The 27,409-nt window shown below is 34.2% G+C and overlaps 1 protein-coding gene across 32 annotated transcripts in view; it reads left to right on the top strand.

The window, feature by feature from the left end:
• Positions 1 to 27,409, top strand: part of ADGRL2 (adhesion G protein-coupled receptor L2) — a 301,782-nt gene that overhangs the window by 138,075 nt on the left and 136,298 nt on the right. For all 32 annotated transcript variants that reach the window (XM_063697514.1, XM_055369186.2, XM_055369127.2 and 29 more), the window contains one exon: positions 7,986 to 8,158. In XM_063697514.1, the coding sequence (XP_063553584.1) occupies positions 8,086 to 8,158 (73 nt within the window). In that variant the 5' untranslated portion in view covers positions 7,986 to 8,085. The remainder of the gene's footprint in view (positions 1 to 7,985; positions 8,159 to 27,409) is intronic.

Raw genomic sequence — 27,409 nt, 5'->3', positions numbered from 1 at the left:
TTTTTTTTTCATTTTTTTTGGGACGAAGTCTTGCTCTTGTTGCCCGGGCTAGAGTGCAGTGGCGCTATCTTGGCTCACTGCAACCTCCTCCTCCTGGGTTTAAGCGATTCTCCTGCTTCAGCCTCCTGAGTAGCTGGGATTACAGGCGCCTGCCACCACGCCTGGCTAATTTTTGTGTTTTTAGTAGAGACGGGGTTTCACCGCATTGGCCAAGCTGGTCTCGAACTCCTGACCTCAGTCAATCCACCTGCCTTGGCCTCCCAAAGTGCTGAGATTACAGGTGTGATACATCTCCTAATATTCTTAGAGGAATCAGCTACACCAAACACAGAGTTTCAGGCTGACATGGGAAGCCAAAGAATCTATTCTGTTCATTCACTTAGACTCTAGCTTTATCTTTAGTACTATTAATTAAGTTAATTATTTAGAAATAATTGGTATATTCCTTTTCTGTACAACTCAAGAAAATCCTTTTATTTTGAGTTCTACTTGTAGACACAGATATAAATGGTATGGAACATTTGGCATAATCGGGACTAACCCCAGCTAAGGCATAGAAACTTGTTCTTTCTTAAAGAAGTCCCTGATGTTTTGAATTTTCATTATCTGTAGTTTTCCCAGGAAGGCAGAGTGTGAAATATGTGAGCTAAATGCTTCAGGTTATTATAATATTCCTGTCAATATAATAATCTATAAGTAGATTTCAAAAACAAAGATTTTCTGAAACAGTTGCTTCTTTTTAAGATATGAATTAGAATAATTGCCGAGACATATTTTGATAGAAGAGACAAGTCCTTAGTTAAACATATTGCAGAAGCCCCCAGATGGCTTCCTTAACATTACTTAAGGTAGAATCAGGACCATAAATTTATCATTGGGAAAATTGGAAAATGATTGAATCATAGATTTATAATCTCTTCCTACCCTTATATAGTTGCTGAACTTGAGACCTAGATGCTTGCTACTGCAGTCCTTGTAGGGGCAGGTTGAGCCACGATTCTATAGTGTGCTCTTGATCTGGATCTTGACCTCTTCATTAAGATGACTGATTGATCTAGGTACACGTCTCAAGGAAACACAGATCCAGAAACTGCTGTTAGTTACTTCTCTTAGCTTCTCATCACATTTATTACCATTAAGTTTTGGGAGGTTTAGTAATTATTATTTAATGCTTATTTTGGATCTTGGTCATTTTCTTGCATATTTAATTCTCATAAGATTATTAATTTCTTGAAGGTGGCAGCTATATCTTAATCTGTTTTATAATACCTTTAGAACCTAACACAGGACCAGTTAATACATAAGGTAAAAAAAATTAATGAATAACACTCGTTTTAGCACTGGATATCCATTAAAAATGTGTAGGAAGTACTCACTGGATATTCATTGACTTGACTGGACATACATGAAATTATAGTGCTAATGTGATCTACTTTATGTTAAAGGCAAGAAATGTAAGTTTAGATAACACTATATTGACATAGTTTGCAAATGAATTGTATCATTTAATTACAAAGGCAGTGTGCTATAGCACTTCACAAAACTTCAGCTTCTTACTGTGTATCTTTATAGTTAATTTTTCACATATATCTATGTTTTATTTTATTTTTTTGAGATGGAGTCTCGCTCTGTCTCCCGGGCTGGAGTGCAGTGGCCTGATCTCTGCTCACTGCAACATCCACCTTCCGGGTTCAAGCGATTCTCCTGCCTCAGCCTCCTGAGTAGCTGGGATTACAAGTGCCCGCCACCACGCCTGGCAAATTTTTGTATTTTAGTAGAGACGGGGTTTTGCCACATTGGCCAGGCTGGTCTCGAACTCCTGACCTCAGGTGATCCACCTGCCTCTGCCTCCCAAAGTGCTGGGATTACAGGCGTGAGCCACCGCGCCCGGCCAATTTTTCATATTTATTTTTAAGATCATTTGATGTATTTTACTCAGATTACCTCACTACCTCTAAGGTGATATTGATGGTGATATTGATGGTGATATTGATGATCTAATATATGACAGATCCTGGGTCATTATTATTTCATTTAGTGGTTGTGTATATAGACCAAGAGGGAATTTGAATATTGATTCAGGGAATGGCTAGTAATGGTGATTTATGAACAAAGGATCCAGTGCAGTGAGCCAAACATAAGATTGCATCTTATGAGTGAGCCACGTTGAGTTTTTTCTGTTATACTTACCCGAATGATGATTAGTCCATAATCTTGTAGATGTTAATATTAAAACATTTGTTCCATGACTATTAAAGATGCATTGCTAGTTATATTGGAGGAAATATTTATATATTTATTCTTTGGACTTACTATGAACAACTTCTCTAGTAGTTTGGTTGATAAAATTTATCAGTGTAATTAGTTAACTTATATAATTTAGGCACTTTAGTAATATAAATGAGTAAATTAAGATAGCTCAACTGGAAATAGTAAAAATTAAGTTAATATTTAGCTGTTATTACCTAAGGGATGATTAGCTCATGTAAACATTTTAAAAATCAACTCACTATTCTTTTGGTGTTTCCTCACTTTCATATCTCAAGATGATTTTGTTCTGTATTCATTTTTTTATTCTAAAGGAAAAGATAGTAAAATAAGTTTATCTGGTCTACATAATTAGTAACAGTAGTGATTTTAGAACATGGGCTTATTTCTCAGCCCTTCTGCTTGCTTACTTTCCTTGAGTAGGTTAAGTTTTCTGCTTTTAAGATAAAATGGATATATTTCTTAAGGTTGTTGGGAAAATTGCATGGAAGAGTAAGCACACTGTTATCTATCTAGTTTAGCTGTAATTTTTTGGGAGCCTGCGTGCAAGGCAGTTACAGGTTTTAATTAGGACGAGTTATTTTTAAAGTACAGTGTAATCTCCCTGTGGATGAGAAATTTTGTTTCTTTTTTTCCTCAGTACACAACATATGTAATAGGTGCTCAGTAAATATTTGTTGAAGGAATAATTTGGTGAATAGTGGAAAGAATGGCTTTGTAGATAGCCTTGATTGGGATCTAAGCTCTGCTGCTTATTAGCTGAGTAATTTCAGTTGAGTTATTTTACCTCTCGGAGCCTCAGATTTCTGACCTTTATAATACTGATCTTGCTTTTTTGGTAAGGATTAGTGATATGTATCTTACAGTATTTCAGACAACACAGAAGTTAGCTTTTTCCCAATTTGAGGTAAAGAAAAAGTTATTTTTAAATGGCAGTCCTCTCCAATTTTAAGACATTGTATTTCCTCCGAACTTTCTTTTCTTCTTTTTGATATTGAGTCTCACTGTGTCACCCAGGCTGGAGTGCAGCGGCACGATCTCGGCTCACTGCAACCTCCACCTCTCCGGTTCAAGCAATTCTCCTTCCTTAGCCTCCTGTGTAGCTGGGATTACAGGCACGCACCACCATGTCCAGCTAATTTTTTGTGTATTTTTAGTAGAGACGGGGTTTCACCATGTTGGTCAGGCTGGTCTCGAACTCCTGACCTCGTGATCCACCTGCCTTGGCCTCCCAAAGTTCTGGGATTACGGGAGTGAGCCACCTTGCCGGGCCTGAACTTTCTAATAGTCTAGAGTCCTCATGCAGTTTTTTTGAATTGAATTACAAGTACCATGACTAGAAATATTTCCTGAGTGTCTACTATGTCTGCGAAATGAAGAAATTTTAGTAAAGGGTAAGACCAATGATGAATATTAAGGGGACTTTTGTATAAATAGTTTAATTAATGTCCTCTAGACTTGATAGCAGTGCCTGCAGAAAGAAGATGAAGAAAGAGGGTGGTGACTAGTGGCTGGCCACGTGGTTTTAAAATCTCTGTGAGCATTGCCAGCCCCAGCCCCATCCATGTGAAGAAAAGAAAATAAACTCAAACCCCAAAGAATGCTGAATGTCTGAAGCTTCTAAGAAAGCCTGTCTGATTAGGGATAGCAAGGGTTTCCTTAGCTACTTACTGAAGGAAAACTCCCAGGGGTAATGATGTGTTGTTCTCTGATGTTAAGAAGGGGAAGTCTAGTCTGTAAAGATTACACATAAAATATTTCTGAAAAGTGAATAAGCTGGTTGAGGTTCAGCTAAAGTGAAATAAAACTATAATTTATTTTTTCATTTTCTAAGACTTTGCATAGAAAATGAAAAGGCAGAATTGGGTTAGTGTCATCCTTTTTTGTGTTTGTTTGTTTTGGTAAAATACAGAAAAGCGGCTTTTGTTAGTAAATTCTGTCTCACAATGATTATAATTTTATGACGCAAATAAGATCTGAGACTGATTTTGTAAAGCTAACTTCAATTTTCATTTAGAGTTGACATATATTTAGTACATAGAATTTAGGCTTACCTAAAACATGAATGTTTCATTTTACACAGCATTAGTGCATAATAACAAGGATGGGTGACTTTGGTAGTTCTCATGCTTAGCTGGCTCTTTTCTTTTCCTGTTCTCTTCATGTTGTAACTGTTTTGGGCTTAATAGCCAGTGTTTGCAGTAGTTCACTGTCCATGAGTAGAAACCAAAAATAAAGCTTTAGATAGAACTCCTTATGGTGGCTTTGCTCCTGGTGGAATATCAACATTAGTTAACCAGTTTTAGAAAATTGTAGTTTAATTTTCTTTTGCCCTTATTAATTTGAAATGTGTTATACTCTATTTCAGTGATGCTTATTAATAAACATTTTATTTTTTCTACATTTGTTAAATAAGCCTCATCACATAATAAGGCTAGATGTGATTTCCTGGTAATGTAATGTAAATATGTGACTTAAAATTAGTTAGCGGTGTTGTCCTTTTAAGTAATTTTGCTGACAGTTTTAGGCGCGGGATATTTAATGCAGCTAATAAATGGAAGCAGGTTACTGTCTGAAAGACTGCAGCTGACTGTACATTGCACGTAGTGTACAAAACGTTGAGGGCTGTTGGGACATACACAGCTGAAGCATATTCCTGGAAGTTACTGCTCAGCTTTGGAAGGTTTGGTAGTAATGATGCATTAATGGACTTTTTACATGACAGGGTAATAGGATACTTAGATCAAAAAAAATGACAGAGGTTTGGTAGACAATGGTTTGTGGTTTATAGGAACAAGATTAGGATGAAATTGTTTGAATCTTATTTGAAGGATAAGGAAAAAGCAGAGGTGGGAGTAGGTTGTACGTTAGAAGTGGTTTGGATTTTTGAAAGTCATAGTCATTTATAGTTTAAGTAGAAATCTGTTGTATCTTGTTTTACTAAGAAATGAACTACTACATAGCAAGCATTGCCAGGAGCTTCACCATGCACTACACCTCTATTCTCCCAGTTCCTCCCCCACTTCATCCTAAGCTCTTTGATGTTCTTGGAAAAAGGTTTTCTAAAAATCAAAAGAAAGTTATTAATGTGGGAATCATTTGAAGTAATCTTTTCTGTTTGTTGAAAGGAAATTTAATAGACCTTTTCTGGTTTTGTTACTTGTTTTTGTTTTGCTTTGTGAAATGCTGTTATTGAGCTTTTTGCAGTTACAGAATTTGAAGGACAAATGTTAGCTGTTATCTATGCCAGTGGTTTGGCTCCAATATTATTTAGAAGGAATGCCTTCTTGGGATTAGTGTCATGATATTTGATTATTTGTTCATTCTATTCTTAGCTGATTGTGGTTTGTTAGGTATTTCAACTTTCATTAACATTTGTTTAATGGAAGGTTGTTTAAAACTTGGGTCACAGCCGTAAAATCTTTTGATTTAGTTTCCAAATTGCACTTAAAGCTTGAGGTTTTGGAAATAATTTTATTTGATGTAAAAGCGATTGGGCACAGGTTGTAGAATGGTAAAAATAAATTTGACTTTTTTTTTTACTTATTCATTACACAAGCAGATTGACTTAAGCTTTATTTTCATAAAAGAAGCCATGATTTTATACATTCTAGAACCTGTTTCCATTTGTCAGAAACAACCACTTACACGAAGTCTCATAATTGAATGATATGTATTTTTAAAATTGTGTTTCACATTCTCAAACCTTCAGAATACACTGAATTTTTAGTATATAAAAATTTTCATAAGATATTCTTTCCTGGCCAAAGACCACAGTAGAGGTCTTGATTGTGTGGTTTCCTCCTCCTTTTTCCCTTCAGGAACAGAGGTTTTCCTATCTTGGCAGCTGTTTCCTACAAAGCAGTCATCAGTCCCTGATTTCTTCCTTCCTCCTCCTTCCCACAAACAAGGGCTCTTTGAATAGTGGATGACTGAAGACAGACTGATCTTGGATCACTTTAAGAAAGTGGAAACGTGTGCAAGAGTTGAGCATGTGGGCAAGCTGCCTGTAGGCACTAGCTCATTCAAATCAAACAATGAAAACTTGGACAGTAAAAATTCTTTGCTTGGAATCTAGAGTGGTCCAAAGGCTGACTTAATTTTACTTGCAGCACTTCATCCATGCGTTTAAGTTATTCTGATTGCTTGATCAGATCATCGAACAGACTGTAAGAATATAAGAAATTGTTCATTGATGGCCTTTTAAATATGACAAGCCATGAGATTATCTGACTTTTTAAAATGCTTTATATAGAATAACTTTCAGGTTTAAGGCAGGCACGTTGCTACAGCAGTTGTAAACTGCAGGTTCACTTTTGGTTTTGGTTACCTTTGAATAGTCTCTGGGAGCTCAGAGTGAAAAATGTTCAGAGCCAGCCAGCTAGTTTTGCAGGGATGTGTGCCATGTGTCTCCATCAGATTAATTTTAGATACATCATTCTTCTTTTTAGGAAGTTTGCATTTTCCTTTGTTTCTTTGGACAGATAAGCATCTGAGGTGTTCTTAAATGGCATAATACTGATGTTGGTGATGCCTCCCTCTCCCCTGTGTCTTCAATGCTCTCAGAGAGAGCTAAAACTTGGGCCAATTCTGGGTCATAGAGGGATCCTTAGGGAAGCATTTACATCTGAAACTGTGGGCCTGAATGATTTCAGATTAATTTCTTACATTATTTTTGTTGTGTTCTTAATAAAGCAAGATAGTACCTTTATAGGTAATAAGTGTTTCAAACCATTTAACATCTGCCTGCTTTTCCATTCAGGTTACATTATAATGAACTGATAGTAGAATGTAGTGTACTGCTAATAGCATCCCATGTGATAAGCTACATGAAGCATGTAGTAAATGCACAGTAGGTCAGATAATGTGCAAGAACTCAAAAGTTATCAGGAAAATTTTGTTTTCTAAATTTTCTCTATGGTTTAGTGACAGCATCGAAATGATGTAATGAGTTTGTTTTACTGAGTTATGTATGCAACCTCAGAAAGGGAGGGAAGAGTTCCCTCCCTGCTGCACTTTGTAAAACTCTTTAGTTGCAGCAGGTTAAGGATAACTGGAGAAAACTTGGTGTAAGAGTATTATGTAGAATAAAATAATAGGCAATGAACATGAAGAAACTGTAAGATGTTCCTTTAACAGAAAAGTTTGTGATTTCCTTTCCCTCAGAGGCTAAATGAGGAGGCTGGATATATTTGGGAAATGCCTTCATTTTATGTGCATTATAAGGCTAATGTTTGCTGTGATTCCTCACACGACCTCAGAAAGAAGTAAAACACTTGGACAGAACCCAGCAAATGACCTGGTCTCATGTGATCCTAGAAGCCGAGAAATACTAAGTCATACGCCTGAAGTTTTTGTACACTCTCCAGTTTGGAGAACTGGATCCATAGGGGCTGTAAATACCTAGCAGTCAGGGAAATAAGTTTGATTTGGTGATTAGGAAGGTGGCATTTTCAGAATCCCTTTGTATATGGCATTATTTTGCCATGTACAAATTTTGGCAATTTGACTGTCAAAAAGGCAGTCAACGTTTTTGGGCTTTTGACTGTTTTCAGAATGTAAGATTCAGATATCCAGTGTATAGGAGCAGCTTCCATAGTGGACATAGAATCAAAATATGTTTTGTGTTCAGGAGAGAGAGAGAGGAACGGAGAGAGAGAATTGTTTTGTTATGTAGAAAGACCATAGAGTAAGTGATGGATTTGTTTGTTTTTCAGATATGAAGATCAATGATGCAGACTGATGGTTTTGATGAAGCTGGGCATTTATAACTAGATTCATTAAGGAATACAAAGAAAATATTTAAAGGGATCAATAATGGTGTCTTCTGGTTGCAGAATGCGAAGTCTGTGGTTTATCATTGTAATCAGCTTCTTACCAAATACAGAAGGTAAGATCCAGTTTACATTTTGTTTTTTAAATCCAGGAGAACTTGAACTATACAATCTTCTTAATATGGAAGTACCTAGAATATTTGTTTATTATTTTAAAAATAGGTGTTAAAATTATTTCCTGAATATTGAATTGTTTATTAGGTGGTTGAGTTCTTTTGATAACACAGATATGATATAGAAAGTGCTAGATATGTGAATTTATATTTTACGTGCATTTATGAAATATAACCATTCTAAATAATCCCGAGGGAACTAAATGAAAGCTCTGTTTTGGTATACATTTTACATTTATTCACTACATTTATTTTAGTAAAATGGAAAGTATTTTGTGGAAATTTTCATCTTTAGTTACATTTGCTTAAGTGTGTGCATAATTCTAAAACTCCTAAGTTAAAATATGTAGTCTTTTATGAAAACTTACATTTTAATAATAGTTCATCTTTTTATGTTGTTTATATCTTTAGCTGTATATGTGTGTGTATATGTATATTCTTTGTAATGTTAAATTTGCAGAAATGTAACTATTTCTTTGTACTTAAAAATAGATGTGGAGTTTTTCTTAAGCACTATTGCATTAAACATTTTTAAAATCTAGGAATAGTAATGAGTGTATTTTTCAAGACAGACCTGATTTTTAAAGAAATAAATATACTTTTGAAGCCTAATGAAATAATTGGAACCATCATTTATTAACTATATAGATTTCTGGAATCCATTGTTTTCTTAGTCTTAAATATTATTTCCACATGAAAACAATACACATGCAGGGGTTTTTTAGAGCAGGCTAGAAGTTAATATGGAGCTAAGATGTATAAATTTTATAGCTAGTTGATAGTGGCAGTTATTGGCACGAAAATGTATTAATCTTGTAAAGTTTGTGAAGGGTATAAAATCTCTGAGAAATGCATATAAATTATAATGGATTTAAAAAAATTCCAATTCTTGAAAAAAGTTTAAGAATTAAAAAATTGATTTTATATGTACTTTTAAGTGATCTCACTTATACCTATTATTAAAATGATAGGTGGAAAAGGGGCATACTGTCAACTAATAGAAGTGTATTATTCCATTGTCTGTGTAATAAGCTTCAAAATGTTAACGTTTTAATTTTGCTGAAAGAATTTTACTTGAATTGCTTGTTCCAAAGTTATATTTTATCATGTTCTCCTTGTCCCTCCAGTCCCCTACGTTCAGTATATTGATATAATGTAATATAATTTAAATAAATAACAAATTTAGAAATACTTAAAATAAGAGTTTCTGTATTCAGAAAGTAAATAGTGTTCACTTGGATTTAAGTCACACTTGGAAGTTACAATCTTTGGGTTAATATTTTATTTTCAGATGACATTGCTCTTTGCTTTAGAACTGAAGATGCATCATATCTAACATCATATGTAATCTGTGTGAATGAATAATACTATCATGATAAACAGTGAACAGGAATTGTGTTTAATAATATAAATTTCTGGCTTGGATTGTTGTGAAAATCTTGTGTGTAGTCTGATGATTTTACATCTCGTTTTTGGGGAAGAAAACCTAACTGAATTCCTGCTGTTAGGTTTGAATGTTTTTATACATTTAAAAAAGATTCCAGGTGTGGACCAATGGCTCATTAGTCCACATAATGAAAAAATTTCTAATCAAGTTAGAGATCACTTTGCTTGCACAGTAGCTTAACTCAGTGGGGGGCTAGCAAACAGAGAGTTTTTTCATGAGATACTGCAGCTTTATTTTCAGTGTCATCTATCAGGTCAGGATTCATATCTGCTGTTAGGAGAAATTTCATTTTTGGCTCATCAGGCCAGGGGGTATTGCTTCTGAAGCACTTCCCTCCTACGGGTAAAAAGAACCTGGGACGAACCCATACTGCTAACTGCTAATTGTAAGAGTTTACACAGTTAATACACACTGTTAGAACATTGATCCAGTATTGCATGGGCTTGTCTTAGAAAGTCTTACATGACATGATAGTCCTTTATTGCCAGAAAGCAGATAATGCTCTGTGAACATCTATAGAGAAAGCCAATCAACGTTAGGTAAGAAGGCATAGGAAGGCAGATATGAATTTAACCTTCAGCCATTGCGTTTCTTTTGGGCCCTTACATGATTGTAACCTTTTAACATCTTACAGTTTAGTTCTTTTTATACTTCTTTTTATACCAGTTTCTAGGTTCTTGCAGGTAAACTCAGATAAGTTTTCCTGAGTGATTTCTTCCCTTTTTCCTCATTTATTGAGTGATTAAATTGAGCTGCATGCTTAGGATTCAAAAATACACAAGGAAAAATAATGCATAAGGCACGGTTCTTTTTTTGTTTATTTTATTTTTTATTTTCCTGTAAGTTATTGGGGCACAGGTGGTATTTGATTACATGAGTAAGTTCTTTAGTGGTGATTTTTGAGATCCTGGTGCACCCATCACCCAAGCAGTATACACTGCACCATATATGTTGTCTTTTATCCCTTGTCCCACTCCTACTGTTCCCCCCAAGTCCCCAGAGTCCATTGTGTTATTCTTATGCCTTTGTGTCCTCATAGCTTAGCTCCTACATATCAGCGAGAACATGGGATGTTTGGTTTTCTCTTCCTGAGTTACTTCACTTAGAATAATAGTCTCCAGTCTCATCCAGGTCACTGCGAATGCTGTTAATTCATTCCTTTTTATGGCTGAGTAGTATTCCATCATATATATATATATATAATCATATATATATGTTTTCCATCATATATATATATGTTTTCCATCATATATATATGTTTTCCATCATATATATATATGTTTTCCATCATATATATATATTTTCCATCATATATATTTTCCATCGTGTATATATATATATATATATATATATATATATATATATAAAATACACACAACACACACATCACAGTTCCTTTATCCACTCGTTGATTGATGGGCATTTGGGTTGGTTCCACGATTTTGCAGTTGTGCTGCTGTAACCATGCATGAAGGCACGATTCTTACTCTTGAGAAGCTCATGGTCTTGTGCAGGGATTGAAACCTTAAATACCTGTTGGTGCCTTGAGAACATTCGACTTGAGGTCAGACAAGAAAGTGCTTGTCAGAGGACCTGTGATTACCATTCCAGTATTTAGCTTGGTTTTTCCAGTCTTCTGACTTTCAGTAGAAATCAAACATTAGGATTTTTAAGTAATGGCAACTAATTAAGATTTTGTTTAAAAAACAAGCGTGTATACCATAGAATAGCCATGGGTTATGCCTTTCTTTTTAGATCTTTTTTTTCCTCCTGTTACAGTTGTATTTTACCTTGGTACATGATTTTAAAGGCTTCACATAATTTTGGATTTGCTTTACATCGGTACATAATGAGACATACATTTCCAAATTCATAAGGACCTACTCTGTGTTCAGGCAAACATTATAAATGTCATATTTTGTGTACACATAAAAGGGCAAATCACTAAGCATTTTTAAAGTTTGACCATGGCAAAAAGCTAATTATACAAAGGTTTAATTGTTATATCTACCTATCTCTATTTTGAATCAAGTCTTACCCATTAAAATTTACCTGTTTGTGTAAGAATCAAGTCTTACCCATTAAAGTTTACCTGTTTCTGTAAAATAGGATTAATATTTTACATATTCTCTAAGCCTTTCCTACAATGTATTTTGGGGAAAATTATATTTAGAATTTCCAAATAAAAATGATTTTATACAGACCAAACTTGCAAAATATTTTGTAAATTTTTCTTATAATTGATTTTATTTCTAGAGAACTAATCTCAGATTCTTGAAAAGTCAGTTTTGTTGTATGCTTTGATTCTTTTGGCCAGTTTTTATAAGCATGGTACCCACTGTGGAATCATGTATCAGTAAGTAGAAAGTAAATTGAATTTTTGTGTCCTAGAGAATTAAATTATGCTATATAATGGAGCCTTGGCAAGCATAAGTTAGACACATGAAGGCTTGCTCAAGTGACAAGTTACAAATAATAGTACTTCTTCAGCAAAATCAGTAATACAGATTTCAGGTTGAATTCTTTATGCAGTGAATATGTAATTAGATTTTATTGGTCAAAATTTTACTTAATTACCTCAAATTACATTGTTGCTTATCCTTATTTCAAAGAAAAATGTTACGCCAGGTATAAATGTGAGACATGCCAGAAACAGCTTTATGTATTTATTTTATATAAATCAAGAAAATATAACAGTTGTAGAAGTAGTTTCTTGCCAGTTTTTACTGTACTTTTAAGTTCCCTAAGTACATTTTATAATGACTTGAGTTAATGTTCTCTCTCTAAAAAGTGTGTGTCTGTAGGGTCTTTTCACTATTTGGGTAGAAGAAAAAAAGGCAGATTTAGGGGTTAGATATGAAATAGTGAAAACTGTTTCTGGCATATAGATATTTCCTTCAGAATGGTCTGAATTTGGTGGAATGATTAGTAACTTTATTCTCCAAGGTTACATTTAAGAAAGATTAATGTAATTCAGACTACTGTGTTCATTCCTCCTTTTTTCTTTCATTCTTTGATTTACACACGCATATAACAAAATCTGTACATTTATTCACATATTTGTGTATATATGTGCGCACACATACACACGCACACACACACACAACATGCAGTATGCTAGTTTCACAAGGGCAGGGATGTTTTATTGTTGTTCATTGATGTCTTCAAGTGCCTGAACAATGCCTGGCTTATACTAAGCACTCAATCCATAGCTGTCACATAAATAGAATAAATCTTTGAAGAGGTTCATAGTCTGTATAATGAGGGAAAAGACAATGAGCAGTTGTAATAAGAGTGTGATGAGTGCCATAATAATGATATTCACAGAGGCATTGGGATGAGTGATAGTTGGATGGTTGCATGTGTGTTAGGAAATTCTTGTAGTTGGAAGTGATGATACAGCAGAATCAGCTGGAAGATCTGCGGTGGGGCCCAAGCATTAGTTAACATTGCTGACAAATTGCAGGGTGATGCTGATGGTGTTGCTCAGCATCACACTATAAGAGCCACTGCGTATTTTATGTGCTTAGGGGTGGTTGTGGTGAGGGTAGGGGTGCATGGGTGTAGACATGGTACAACTTTTTCAAAAGTATTTTTGGAAAAAATGATGAGATGATTGATCATGATTCAGAAGTTAGTATCCAGTTGTTTCTTGGGAGTTAGTGTCTGTTTCTTTGCAGATTGTTCTTTATTCCCCTGATTAGGCTTCTTGGGAATAATTTTAGTCTTCAGAAAAGGATTTTTTTTTTCTTTTTGCGCTTTTTTTTTTTGAGATGGAGTCTCACTCTGTCTCCCAGGCCGGAATGCAATGGGATGATCTCCGCTCACTGAAACCTCCACCTCCCGGGTTCAAGGAATTCTCCTGCCTCAGCCTCCCTGCCTCAGCTGGGATTACAGGCACCTGCCACCATGCCTGGCTAACTTTTTTATTTTTAGTAGAGACGGGGTTTCACCATATTGGCCAGGCTGGTCTCTGACTCTTGACCTTGTGATCCACCCACCTTGGCCTCCCAAAGGACTGGGATTATATGCATGAGACACCGCGCCCAGCCTTTTTTGCTCTTTTCAACAGTATACTCAGAAAAAAATTTTGAAAAATTTACACCAAATTGGAAAAAAACGTATTTTTCCTCTTAGGGATAAATGCTCTGTTTAGTAGAGCTCTTAAAACTCTTGTTTCAATTTGTCTCTTTCACTCTAATACCCTGGTTCTTTTCTTGTTGAGAATAACTACATGGCCAGTGCTGTGATAACACTGAATTGACTTACTGTGGGGATTTCAGATTTCCCAATCTAACAAAATTGACTACTTTTGTTCATTTCAGTATATTTGATTAGTTGAAGTCTAGGAGGTAAATTTTCAGCAAGGTACTTGGGGATTTGGCTGTAAACCTAATGGGAGTCACAACTCCCATTAAATTAATAGGAATCGTGTATTTGTGCCCGCTGCATAGCAAATGTAACTTTATTTTCTAAATTCACAAATTATGTAAATTAACACCCAGCTAAAGCAATGAATTTTTAAAAAATTACTATTATTATTTTTTGAGATGGTGTCTTGCTGTGTTGCTCAGGCTGGAGTGCAGTGGTGCGGTCTCAGCTCACTGCAACCTCGGCCTCCTGGGTTCAAACAATTCTCCTGCCTCAGCCTCCCAAGTAACTGGGACTACAGGCACCCACCACCACGCCTGGCTAATTTTTGTATTTTTAGTAGACACGGGGTTTCACCATATTGGTCAGACTGGTCTCAAACTCCTGACCTCGTGATCTACTTGCCATGGCCTCCCAAAGTGCTGGGATTACAGGCATGAACCACTGTGCCCGGCCAAAAAAATGATTTTATTTAAGAAAATACTTAACTGTATTGCTCTTAGGACACTTTAGATATTCTTTATTTTGTTTCATGAGTATATTGTAATTTGATTGCAGCAGCTTTCTTCTCCATAGGTAGCGATAATTTGGTTTTAAAAATATAAATCTTAATGCCTTTACAAATTGTATGATGTTGTTATCTTCTCTTGCAAAAATCAAATTATTATAGTATTACTGTCAGCATTCAAGATGAAGGTAAACATGTTCCAAATGTGACTCAAAGTTGCCGAAAATAAAATTAAGCTTAATCGGATACACTGGCGTCTTTTCAAAAGTTAATTTGAATTATACTTTGGTCATCTTATATACCAATATTTAGTGTCAGAATATGCCATGTTTCATAAATGAAGATAAAGTTCAAGTGCTTGATTGTCGATTTTTTTTTCTTCCCACTTTTCCTCATGCTTTCTTCTTGATTCCATCCTCTTTTGCCTCTTTTTCATTTGTGGAAAAACTTTGTTTATCCACAATCTTCGTTGATTCACCAATAGGTCTGTTGTTGGCAGAAAAAGTATTGCAAATGTGTATGTCATTCACAACAGTCACCCAGCAGACCTCAAAAACGTTATATTGCGTGGCTGTTTAATTTCGGTAAACCTCCATTTTCTGACAGAAAACACCATATCAAATATTTAGTAAATAAATTTGTTTTTAAATAATAATTTGCTAAAAGTAAAAAGGTTATTAGCTCATGCATACTAGAGTAAATTTTAGAAATACCGATTTTACATGCATATTAGGCATTTACACAGTTATTTTTATAGTTTGAAAGAACCAATAGTGTATTACAGGGAGTTTAATTAAAAGCACAGGAGGCATTTAAAGCACCTTAATTTTGTGGAACTGTGATTCTGTTAATTTATCATTACTCATTAATTTCAGCATTGAAGCTCTTCATTTTTTGAATTAATACACTTTAATTTTTTAATATACGATAGCTTGTGATATTAGAGAATAAGATAAGTGATTGAACACATCTGAAGACCACATCGGAAGACTATTGTAGAACGTGCTGTGTCTCAAAAAACTGATTTATCTGCCATATTACTAAGGGAATGTCTTACTAAAACATATGCTTGATACCCCATGGTACTCTATTTTCTTTTCCCCTCCTCTGCAAGACAAAGAATGACATATGACAGCCATGCAGGCTACACATATTAGACATCAATTTGGATTAGTGAGTATCTCATGGCATCTTTCAACCCTATTCCTGAACTCCTTTTGTCAACTTGACAGAAGTGATTCCAGGAGAATACCTAGTCCCAGCCTTGGGATCTCCTGGCTAAAATGTAAAGCTGAGAAGGGAATACGTATCAGCACTTCAGGAAGCAGAAACAACATTTATAATCTCTTCTTATCAGCATGGGACTCTCCTGAGTTTGACTTTTATGTCTGCCATAATTCTTGCTTTGAGGGCTTATTTTTCTTAAAAGTGTTTTTTTCTTCTGATTTTGAATGTATATATCTTCATGAGAAAAGAGAAAATTAAAAAAATTAAGATAAAACTTTTAGAAGGTTCATAATTCTGTGACTTTCTTATGCGGCAGCACATTTCTTTTCTGTTTTTCCACCTATACACATACTTCATATGGATAAAGCCAAATTATGTATAAATACAAAATTAGGTTATTCATCTACATATACTCTTATATTCATATTTTCACTTTTAATTATCAGAAACAGTATTACTATGCCATTACATATTTAGATAATGAATGTTAACAGATGCATAGTAATTTATTTAATTATACAAATTTAATACAAATTATTTAATCCTCCTTTTCTACTTGCCAGCCATTTGTACTTAATTTCTTTCAAGTATAAGTAAAATACATATCTATATAATTATTTTTCCTTCACAACTGGTTATTTCCTGAGGATAGAATTCTATAATTCTGATAATTGTACTGGAGATATAGACATCTTTCAAATTGGCTTTTTTGAAGAGTTAAACCTATGTGCACATATTGATGACCAGTATATAAATCCATGCACTTTACCAGCAATGATCTTAAATTTTAAAAAGAATTAACACTTTGATTTGTAAAGAAGGGTATCTGATTATAAATTAAATTTGTAATTTGGGAGATACTTCTGAGGACAAAAACATTTTTTGTAGCTTTATTTATTGGTTAGTTGTCATTTTGATATGAACTTTTTGTACACTGCTTTTGCCAACTTTTCTGTTTGTATTGCTAATACTTTTCTTATTTTTTTTACAATTTATTGATAATCCTCTTTTTTCATTTTTATTATAAAACCTATTTTTGCCTTTTAGTTTAATTTACACTGTTTAAAATTTTTAATGAAAACTTCAAATAGAAGAGAGAAATTCGTAGTATAACACTAATCGCAGGTTTAACAATTGTCAAGATATTGTTACATTTGCATTATTGCACTCTTTCTTCTTCTTTCCTTTTTGTTATATAGCTCTTTTCTTTTGTGAGACCTTCCATTATTTTATGCTTAAAAATGTATATCTTGATCTCAGTTAAATATTTATTCACTTACATTTCCCTGTAGCTCTTAAATATTTTTATTTAAATTTTGAATCCGTCAGAAATTAACGTTTTTATAAGGTGAAATCTAAGGTCTTTGATCATTTAATTTAAAATCAAGTGAACTAACATTAAACCAACCGGTAAGAATTAAATTTTAACCAACACAGTAGTTGAAGTTTGGAACATGGCCAAATTAAAAATGGATGATGGATGATAGTTGAAAAAACAAAAAAGAAAAAGAATAGAAGTAAACACTGTTTATATCTACATAGATTGAATTGTGAATGAAAATGTGACTGTTCTGAATCCAGTAATATATCAGTGTTCTTCTCTCCTTAAATGATTTTTGTATCCCATGTATTTAATAAAGTTTATTTTTAAGAGTTTTTATGTTGTTAAACAGCCGAGAGAAGCAAAAGCATGACTGTAGAGATAGATTAAAATGTCCCACCATGAAGATGAAGTTCTACATTTTAGGAATTTTGGAGTTTCAAGAAACATAAAGAATTTCCTGGAAAAAAAAGAAAGGATTTGTATGAAGCCTGGTTAAGTTTTGCACAGGGATTTAATCTAAAAAAAGGATCCAAGTAAAATTCTTATTTTGTTGCATATTTACAGGGTGCATCTTACTATTCCTGTAGCCATCTCTTTGTATCTAATTGTTGTGTGTTTGTGTGTGTGTATTAATCATTAATTAGTTCTCTTTTCCCTTACTGATTCTTCTTTTTCTCTTTGTAGTACTAAAATCTAAGCCAGGTGTTAGATATGCCTATATGAAGTTCAGGCTTTGGTTAGAGACAATATAGTAGGTTAATACAAGTCAGAGACTTCCTTATTTTAGTTACACATTACAATAGAAAGCCTGTTGGATTTTAAGAGGCTACTTTTATATGGTAGAATGCTGTGATGAGGCGATGTTGACAGGCTTTTTAAAAAGTTGGTAAGTAAAGTGAAGGAGACAGGTGCTATAGGTTGAGTTTATTTCCTTGTTTAAGGAAAGTGTTTTTTTTTTTTTACAGTTTTCTTGTTTGGTTGCTTTTGGTAGATATGTTGAATACCCGAACATTTCTCCAGTTGGAAGGAAGGGAAATGGAACCCATTGCACTGGTAGGAAGGCTCATTCAGGGAAGTAAAGAATGTGTATTAGGATCCAGAGAGAGGAAAGATTCAGGAAGAGATGTGTACAGCCGCAGAAGAAAGATGATGGAGGTCATGCTGGGCTTTAAACATCTTATTTATCTAGAATAGTGCCCCTCAAAAGTTAATGTGCATATACATCACTCAGGGATCTTGTTAAAATGTAGATTCTTGCTTCAGTAATCTGGGATGGACCTTCTGAGTCTGCATTTCTAATAAGCTCCCAGGTGATGCTAAGGTTGCTGGTCTGTAAGAGAATGTCTGTATTAGGGAGTTTTGGTTATTAAAATGTTTGGTCTAGAAAATGAGAGTTTACATGACAGTGACTTCCGCTGTTAAAAATCGAGGTTTGTTTTAAACCCAAACAACCATAGTTGAAATATAGAAATAACATCACTTTCAGTTGTATAACTCATTTTATTAAAAAAGGAACTAAACTACCTTGAAACTTTACTGAACATTTTTATATTTTGTTGCACTTCTAATCCTATTTTATATGCCTTCTATTGACCTTTTATCTGGTGAGTTGCTTTGAAAAATCCCTGAGTAACAATGCAGCCTGACCCTTTCTCCCTAATATTTCCCTCTATTCCCTATTGATCTGTCCTACTTTCATTCTATCATACACAGAAACAGTGTTTTTAACAGCATTTTAATACAAATGTTTTATTATTTAAAGTAACACTATAAAGTCATGTAATGCAAAGTGTATGTTTGTCTTATTTAGAAAAAGTTTATTTTTATTATACTAATTTTTCAAAGTCAACATATTTAATCAACTAATAATTGTTGTTTTTGCCTAACTATTAATTCCTTGGCTTATCAGCACCATAAGAGTATAGGATGGAAGTACTTGATTGTTAACTGGTCATTAAAAATGGCTAAATATATTTTATCTGCCTTAGGTTATCTAGTGATTTTTCCACTTTTTAGTATTGTATAGAATCAAAGATTTTCTTCTTCTTAGTGGACACAATCTCCTTTTCCCTTTTCTTTCAGAGGCAAAGATATAGGGTACTGATATGATTTGTTTTAATTTTACGATAATACCAATTATAAAGTAAATTTATTTCTTAATGAAGTTCATTAGACTCTTCAGGCTCTTAAACCACTCAAAAGTAAGTTAGTAGCAAATTTTAAATATAGAGACTCCTATATAGGTACCTGAGAGGTCAAAGTATTTTTATTTTGATTTTTTTGGTGGAATTAAAGAATTTTGGACTTTGACTCACAGCTTGGATATTAGTAGTGTAGAATTTTTCATTTTACAGATGAAGAAACTAAGGCCTGCAGATTGTTCCTTTGTCAAGCTCTACTTAACTGCCAGTCCAGTTTTCCTGCTGTAGAACTTTATATTTAGCTTCAGATCATTAGTATATTTTCCTATCTCAGCAGGCTGTTACTCAAGAATATTTAAAGTATACTTTATATTGCTTAACATTGCATTACTTAATGTTAATTATCAAACGAGCTAATTATGTCAGTTTTCTTAATGTTTATTACCATTTTAGATGAAAAACTATGTTAAGATTTACTTTGTTTTTTAGTGAAAATTATGTATAGTACAGGAGGACCAATCATGCTAACACTTCAACTTTCAAATAATCTTCCAAAGTTTACAGCCATAAGCATATATTTTTTAAAAAGCACAATTTATCTTTGAATTTACCAGCTATTGCTGAGAACCATTAACTGTCAGAACACCGAAAACCTGTAACAATTATAACAAGAATTGTAACTCTTACTATGTTTAGTTATCAGTCCACACAGATTATCAGTCATCATTAAAACAGTTAAAAGCCATGCTCCTCCTGAGCCCCTCCTTCAGGTATGTGTTTTGGGCATTATCTTTTCCCTTTTGTTTGCTTACAACAGGAAGCTCGTTTAATCCTTTGCTTTGTTTTAGAGGTAAGCAAATAGCAACCATCCCTGTTAGCTTTCAAAAGCTCTTACTTTTGTTGCATTAATGGCACTCACTGTAGATTGTGTGATCTTGCTTTATTTACCAGACAGCTTGCCTTTGAGAGCTGTCACTCCATTCTTTCAACAGTGTTGTTAATTGACTGATAGCACTGATTGAGTGGAAAACCTTCAGTGACAAAAGACTGGATATAGGTGTGAGTCCATTTGAAAGGCTGGTGAATCTTTGCTTCTTAATCCCATTTCTATTTGCGCTGAAATACTAAATACAGCCTAGAAGAACAAAGCATATTTAAAAGCATTCAGAAATGTTAAGCAACAATAAAACCCCGTAACCATTTAAATGACAGCAGCTGACTATTTGAATTAACTTTGTGTTTGGCTTAATTTGGGACCCTAATTATTCCTAACTTACGTGAGTAGATTTCAATTATAGTATCCTGCAGGGATTTGTAGCTAAGGCAACTAAAAGAATCATTTTACATAAAGTACTTTTGTTCAACTGATTAGACAAGTTAAAATGTAATGATGTGAAATTGAAACCCTTCTGACAAGGTCCAGACAAATGGTTCTAGTAATTTTGTCCAAAAAAGATTAATCTAAGTTTGATTTTAAATACTATTTTGGTCTTTTAGGACGATTGACTTTCTTGTAATACTGAGAAGTATATAAAAATGCCTTAAGACTGCATGTTTTGGTAAAGGAGTAAGACTTTAAAGGTGAGGACAAATTTGTCACAGTGGATGGACACCTTCCTAAGTAATGTTTAGTTGCTTTATAATCTTCGATACACAGTATGACAGCTTTAAATGCATAGATTTAGAAGATAAATACATATAAATAACGTGAATGACTAGTACCTATTTAATTCTGTATTTTGGAATACATTTCAGTTGAACACAGATCAGAGGCTCATTTATGGATTTGAAATGCTATATACCAAGACAACGTGGTTGACATTGTGCTATAGTCAGTGGACAGACTGAGTGTTTGACTCGTCCTGCCGAAATACTCCTCCCCACTACAAACAGCCACATTAATTTTAAACACCTTTGCCAGAATGAAAGCTACTTTAAACTTAATTACTGGTGCTGGAGCACAATATTAAAAAAAGCAGTAGCCAGCATCCATAGATCATTTTGAGGCTTAACCATAGCATTTCATTGGAGTCTTACAGCTGTCTAATATCAGTCTATTGTAGTGAGTGAAGTTAAGAGGCAGCAACGCTGTTCTATGTCTTGTCTTAGCACTGCTTTAAGTTCTCTTCGTTGTCTTCTTTCTCCCCCTCCTCCTCTTTTACCCCTTCTTTCAGTTTTTGAATATCTACAACATGTGAGTCATTGTCTTTTCACACTTGATATTTTCATTATTTCCTTTAAGCTAGTCAATTCTATGACCTGTTTTTCACTAAGTGAAACAAAATCTAAAAGGCATGGTGTGAAGTTCACAGACCTCACCTTTTTGACTTCAAAGTGAGGTTTTCCTCCCATAGCACAAACGAAGCTATATAACTGCTTCTTGAAAACAATGTCAATAAATTCATTCTTTGACCTATTCAGTTCCTTTTTGTTCTTTAGTATACTTTTTGAAAGCTAGTAACCTTTAGGAGGCTTTTTCTAATCTAAACAGGAATCCTCTGCATTTATATAGCAGCACAGTCCAATACAATAAGCCACAAGTAGTTATTGAACACTGGAAATGTGACTAATGTGACTGAGAAAATACATTTTTATTGGTCAGAGCAATTTTATAGGTACTTCTTTCCTGTAAGGCTTTGTTGTTGTTGCTGTTGTTACCTCTTACACCTCCTTTATATGTTTTAGCAAATTCATTGAAGTTAAGCACAATGTTTTATTTATTTCTGTATTTTTCATAGTGCTTAGGCATTCAAAACTATTTTAAATGATTGAGAAGCACATTCAAAGAGACTTAGTACCAAAGCTACATTTTAAATATATATTTAATTTATAGGGCAGGGATTTCACTAATGATCACCCAAAACCAATATGGTTAGTTTATGAATATCGAAAACAAAGGAGTGTCCATGCATGCATAGTGTATATCTTGCAGGAATTCAGCCCTTAGGATTAACAGCTAAGTATACTTTAAGCATATTTTAATAATTATAGCAAGCCCTAGTTATTTACTGCAGCCTCAATTCTTATTATGAGATTCTGATAGTTGTTTAAATTATTTGGATGGTAATAACCTACACCGAAGTCAGCTAACGTTGGCTTCTCTTCCCTAAATATGGAACTTCCTTCTTAAAATCCATTGATGAACCCAGCTAATATTGCCATTTGCTTTTTATGGTTTGAGAATATGTTTTAGAGTATAAGTAATTATGAAGGCATCAGTTAAAAATGATGAGTAATGAATATCTCTAGTCATTTCGAAAATTCTTGTGATCTTGTCTTGTGAATTCCTAAGTAACTAGAAAATCCTCTGTGATTTTAGCTTAAATATAAGGAGGACATTTTATCTTCATAATGGGTAATGATGTATTTTATTATAATGATACTTTGTATAGATTTATACATCACACCTGAAAATATATTACTTTTTTGTTTCTTAATGACTTTTGGCTCTTTTTCTTAATTACTTTACTGTTAATATTAAAATGTTTATAGCTTGTAATATATAAAAATTCATAGCTTTTTTGGGGAAATTGTCATAAAATGCCACTTATGTGTGTGTGTGTGTGTGTGTGTGTGTGTGTGTGTGTGTGTGTGTGTATGTGTATGTATTCTGGCTGTCAGAATTTCTTATTTTCCATGTACGTTTGCAAATGAATTTCTGATTTACCATTCTGTCTCTGGGTCTAATTTAGAAAAAGAAATAGCAAATTCTATGTTTAGTAGAAATTGAGGTAAATACACAGTACAACTATAGGATTTTTTTAATATATTAATTTTAAAGAGGAAAGCATCTGACTTAGAATGGCGAATTAAAAAATTACTATATTCTGTACAATGATGAACTATTCTAGCCTCAAGTACTTGGTAACTAAAATGTTTGCTCAGTAAACGTAAGAATTTTTCATTGACATATTCAGCATGGATTTGAGGTTTCAGAAGTGCTAGTTTCTAATCCTAACATCTAATAGTTCATTACCACCTCGTTTTAAAACAATAGTGGTATCTCTCAAATGAAAGCATTATTTTGTCAGACTTTATTCCTGAATGGTTTACATTTGTCTTAGAAAGTCAGTCCACTTTAAAAATGAAAGTTTGGTACCAGTGAAAGTAGCTGAAAAGAATGTATTGCTGTTTGATAAGTCAAATAGAAGAGGAGTGTTAGAACAAATGAAAAACCTTCCAGGTAACCTCCTGGTAAGAGAAAGATGGAAAGATATAGCTTCTTTTGGGAAGAGATACTTATGAATCTAATCTGAGATGTATGTGGGAAAAAAATTTTTAAAAAGCTGTATTCTGTAAGCATAGTTGCTATGTTTGTCATTTAATAATGAAGAGAATAAGAAAATTCTCCCCTGATACAACATTGACTTAATTGTCCTTTTATAATACTTCTTCAAAGTATGATCATTATGAAATGAAAATGTGAAAACACTTGGAGGAAATGAACCTCCATGGATTTGAGTAAAAATTTATTTTCCTTTTTATTTAGCATTTGCAAATGTATAGCTGATGTGCCATGCTGTCTCTAGCTGTGTGTCTCGCTGGCTTATTTCTGTTCTCATCCTCTCTGTCAACTTAGAAAAAAAATTAGTAAATTCTGTGTTTATTAGAAATACATACTTTCATGGTTTTGACAGCTGAGAAGTACTGTACTATGTAAATAAAGATACACCAACATAATGAACTTTTTAGCTTTATTAAATTATTTTTTAACTGTGCTTAAGAAAAATCTTATTGGTATTTAATCTGTATGAAGATCTGATACTTTAAATTTAACCTGTAAAAATCAACATTTTTTTGGTATAGTAGAAAAACGAACTGAACTGTCAGGTCATTCCAAGAGCGAAGAGGCAGATGCAGCTGGTCCAGAGGAGAGGCTCTAGTTGGTGCATAAAAAATATATGTCAGCATTTTGACACTGCATTCTTTTGGGGTATCTGTTATCACTGAATAGGAAACTGTTTCAAATTGACAGGCAGACAGAATGTGCTGAATGTGTAAATTGGAATTATAACATCTAGCAGTTCCCTTCACCAGGTGCTGGGTTGGAACTTGGTTCTCCACTAATCGAGAGAGTGCCAGGAATAGTTTTATTTGCTAATTATCCTTCACCTTTTCCAATCTAGTTTTTTTAGTAAACAGCTTGCCTGGGTGTTTTTAGGAATACCTAGCAGGACAGTGTAAGACTGCAGGTGCTTATGTGGCAAGAGGATGCAATACAGAACACTGAAAACACCTATATCCATCTGTGTGAAAAAGATGATTGCTTTCAAGGGTTTTACCCCCTAATGTCCTGAGAATGCTGCTTGTCAGTAGTTTGTTGGCCCAGAGATCCTGGTGAGGGCAAAAAAGCGGAGGTTGGTGTTTTTAAGAAAACTGGAACATTTTACTAGGTTTTATCTTTGAATCTCTTTAAAAACTTTGATTTGCAACCTATGTGAATAAGCAGTGAAATTTTCAAAGACTGTAAAAAATGAAAGCAAATAAAGTATTAATAAAGAAATATTAAAGATTTTTTTTTGTTTCTTCAAGCTTTGTGGTCTTACTGGAAAGATTTACTATAACATGATATAAGGTTAAGGTTTTTATTTTTCTGTCATTTTTTTCTAAGAAATTGTTTCATAATATAATACTATGATGTTTGAGAACAAAATTGAGAATTTTATGCTTTATAAATTTATATCACAAGATGTTACTAAATACTGCTCAAATTAAAGCAGTATTTGAGCAGTATGCTCAAATTGAAGCATTTATAACTGTTACCTTTCTTGACATTTAATAAGTTGGATCACAGAATTATCCATTAATTAGTTCTGTTAATCATGTTTTCTTTTTTTGTCATAAATATATTTTTAAAAGAGTTTATGGCCTGCCTTTTGCCTATTCTATGGGCAGTGAATTTTCTTAATAAATTTTCCAATGTAGGTTGAATTTTCTGTTTCTGTTTTCTAATCATCTTTGCATTATGGCAAGATAAATGCCAAGTGCTCAAAATGAAGATTTTATGAAAATGTTTTATAGTTTTCCTTGGACTCTGAAAGTTGTCATGGCATTTCTACAGCCACTCACATTACAGTGATACTGCCGAACCACTGGATTTATCCTGTCAGCTTTGATTTAGGATTAGGCAGTGTAGTCATTTGTATTGACTTGGTCTCTGTTTTCTTTCACTGACATACCCTGTAGTGAAATTACATTTGTACGAGTATCTCATGGGAAAGACAGAAAGTATAATATACTCAAAGGCAGCAAGTTTTGGTGTAATGTCCAGTGGTTCAAATTCTGACTCTCATCAGCTATGTGAACCTGTACAAGTTATTTAACTTGGGTTTTCTTACTTATTATAAAATTGGGAAAATGCCTCTATTTTAGAACTGTTGATGCTTAGAAATGAAATGTTTAAACATTTATTCATCAGTGATTGTTGAACATTTGCCATGTGCTCAGACTATGCAGTGTGCTAGGTATGGGTATTATCTTAAAGGAACTTAACAATAATGGTGGTACCTTATGACACCTAAAGGGGAACCCAGAGAGAGCTGCATAGGTGGCATACTCAGCTGAAACTCAAACAGCAGAGATATCTGAATAAGCAAGAGGTGACCAGCTGAGAAAAGTTCTTCTGAGCTCCAGGAGAGTGTGCAAAAATATTGCCACTAAGAAATGGGGTGAATTGCAAATAGGTCAATGTGTGCTGAAGGTGAGGGGTGACAAAAGATAGCTCTGGATGAAGTTGGAGCCAGATGACTCATGTGGAAGAGTTAGAATTTGATCATGTAGGTGAGAGATAATCATTGAAAAATTTCAAAGGTGATTATATATTTTTATTCTGCAAGTATTTCTTTAGGCTGGATGGGGTTGACTATTGAAAGCGTTGAGAATATTGAACAAGTTCCTGTGGGACCAGGGAATTAACATAAACAAGTGAAGTAGACAGGGTATAAAGAAATGATACAAAACTGGAAAGTGCATGCTTGTCTAAAGTAGGCAGAAGCCAGGTGCAGTGGCTCGTGCCTGTAATCCCAGCACTTTGGGAGACTGAGGTGGGAGGATCACTTGAGGCCAGGAGTTAAAGATCAGCCTGGGTAACATAGATAAGACCTTGTGTCTACAGAAAATTTAAAAAATTAGCCAGGCATAGTGACATGCACCCATGGTCCCAGCTACTTAGGAGGCTAAGGTGGGAGGATCACTTGAGCCTAGTAGTTCAAGGTTGCAGTGAGCCATGATAGTGCCATTGCACTTCAGCCTGGGCCACAGAGCAAGGCCCTGTCTCAAAAAAACCAAAAAAACAAAACTAAACAAAATCAAGTAGGCAGATGCTATTCAGCTTCAGGTGATTATTTTATCAGTATTTTGATACTTTTTCTTCCTCTTCTTTTTCCTTTGTTTTTTTCTCTTTTTTATTTTTTCCTTGCAAGCAGGAAGTTATGATACATTTTCAATGCGAATATGTTGTCAATTGAGCTGATATTTTTCCCTAAGAAAAGTCGGACATTGGATTTGAATGTTACATCCCCATATTTTGAAATGTTGGCAACTAATTCAAACAGACACTGAAGGGGCAAATGAAATATACCTGTGAGCTGAATTCATCCTGTGGTCTGCCCATTTGTGCCCTTTTTCTTAAAAAATAAGATTGTTGGAGTAATCCAAGCAAGAAAGAATGAGAGACTAGAAAAAATATTGAATGAGAGTAGATAAAAGGAATGAATTGATGAAATTTCCGAAGTCATATTCACAGTAGAAGTGAGGCAATTTGGCAGATCACTGATGAGGGAAGGGGTGATTTATATAGTTAGTTCGTGGTAAGGGACAGAAGCTGATGTTTGGGAATAAAGTAAACTGGACTTTCTTGCAGGCATCCAGGGGAGGTCATATTGCCTGGCTGGTCCTTGTGGAGTTTGGAAGTTGGTGTGGAAACTGGTCATATATAGCACAGATGCATAATCTGAAGCAGCAGGTGCTTCTGGGACTCTGGTTACTTGCTTAGTTGTTTGGCTCATGGATTCCCTTTGTATCTGCCTGCTTCTGCCTAATAGCAACTAGCTGTTCTTTCCCTCAACTCAGTCTTTTTATTTTTTCCCCCTTGCAGTTTTGTTTTAGGATATCTGGGGTACTTCACCCAGTCTTGTGCCATCCTGTCAGCTGCAGCTCTTTCTCTAGCTCTGGAATG

The sequence above is a fragment of the Gorilla gorilla genome, chromosome 1 (genome assembly GCF_029281585.2).
Source record: "Gorilla gorilla gorilla isolate KB3781 chromosome 1, NHGRI_mGorGor1-v2.1_pri, whole genome shotgun sequence".
NCBI classification, from domain to species: domain Eukaryota; kingdom Metazoa; phylum Chordata; class Mammalia; order Primates; family Hominidae; genus Gorilla; species Gorilla gorilla.
Note: the sequence above shows the minus strand (reverse complement) of the source record. Positions and strands in the feature narration are given on the sequence as shown.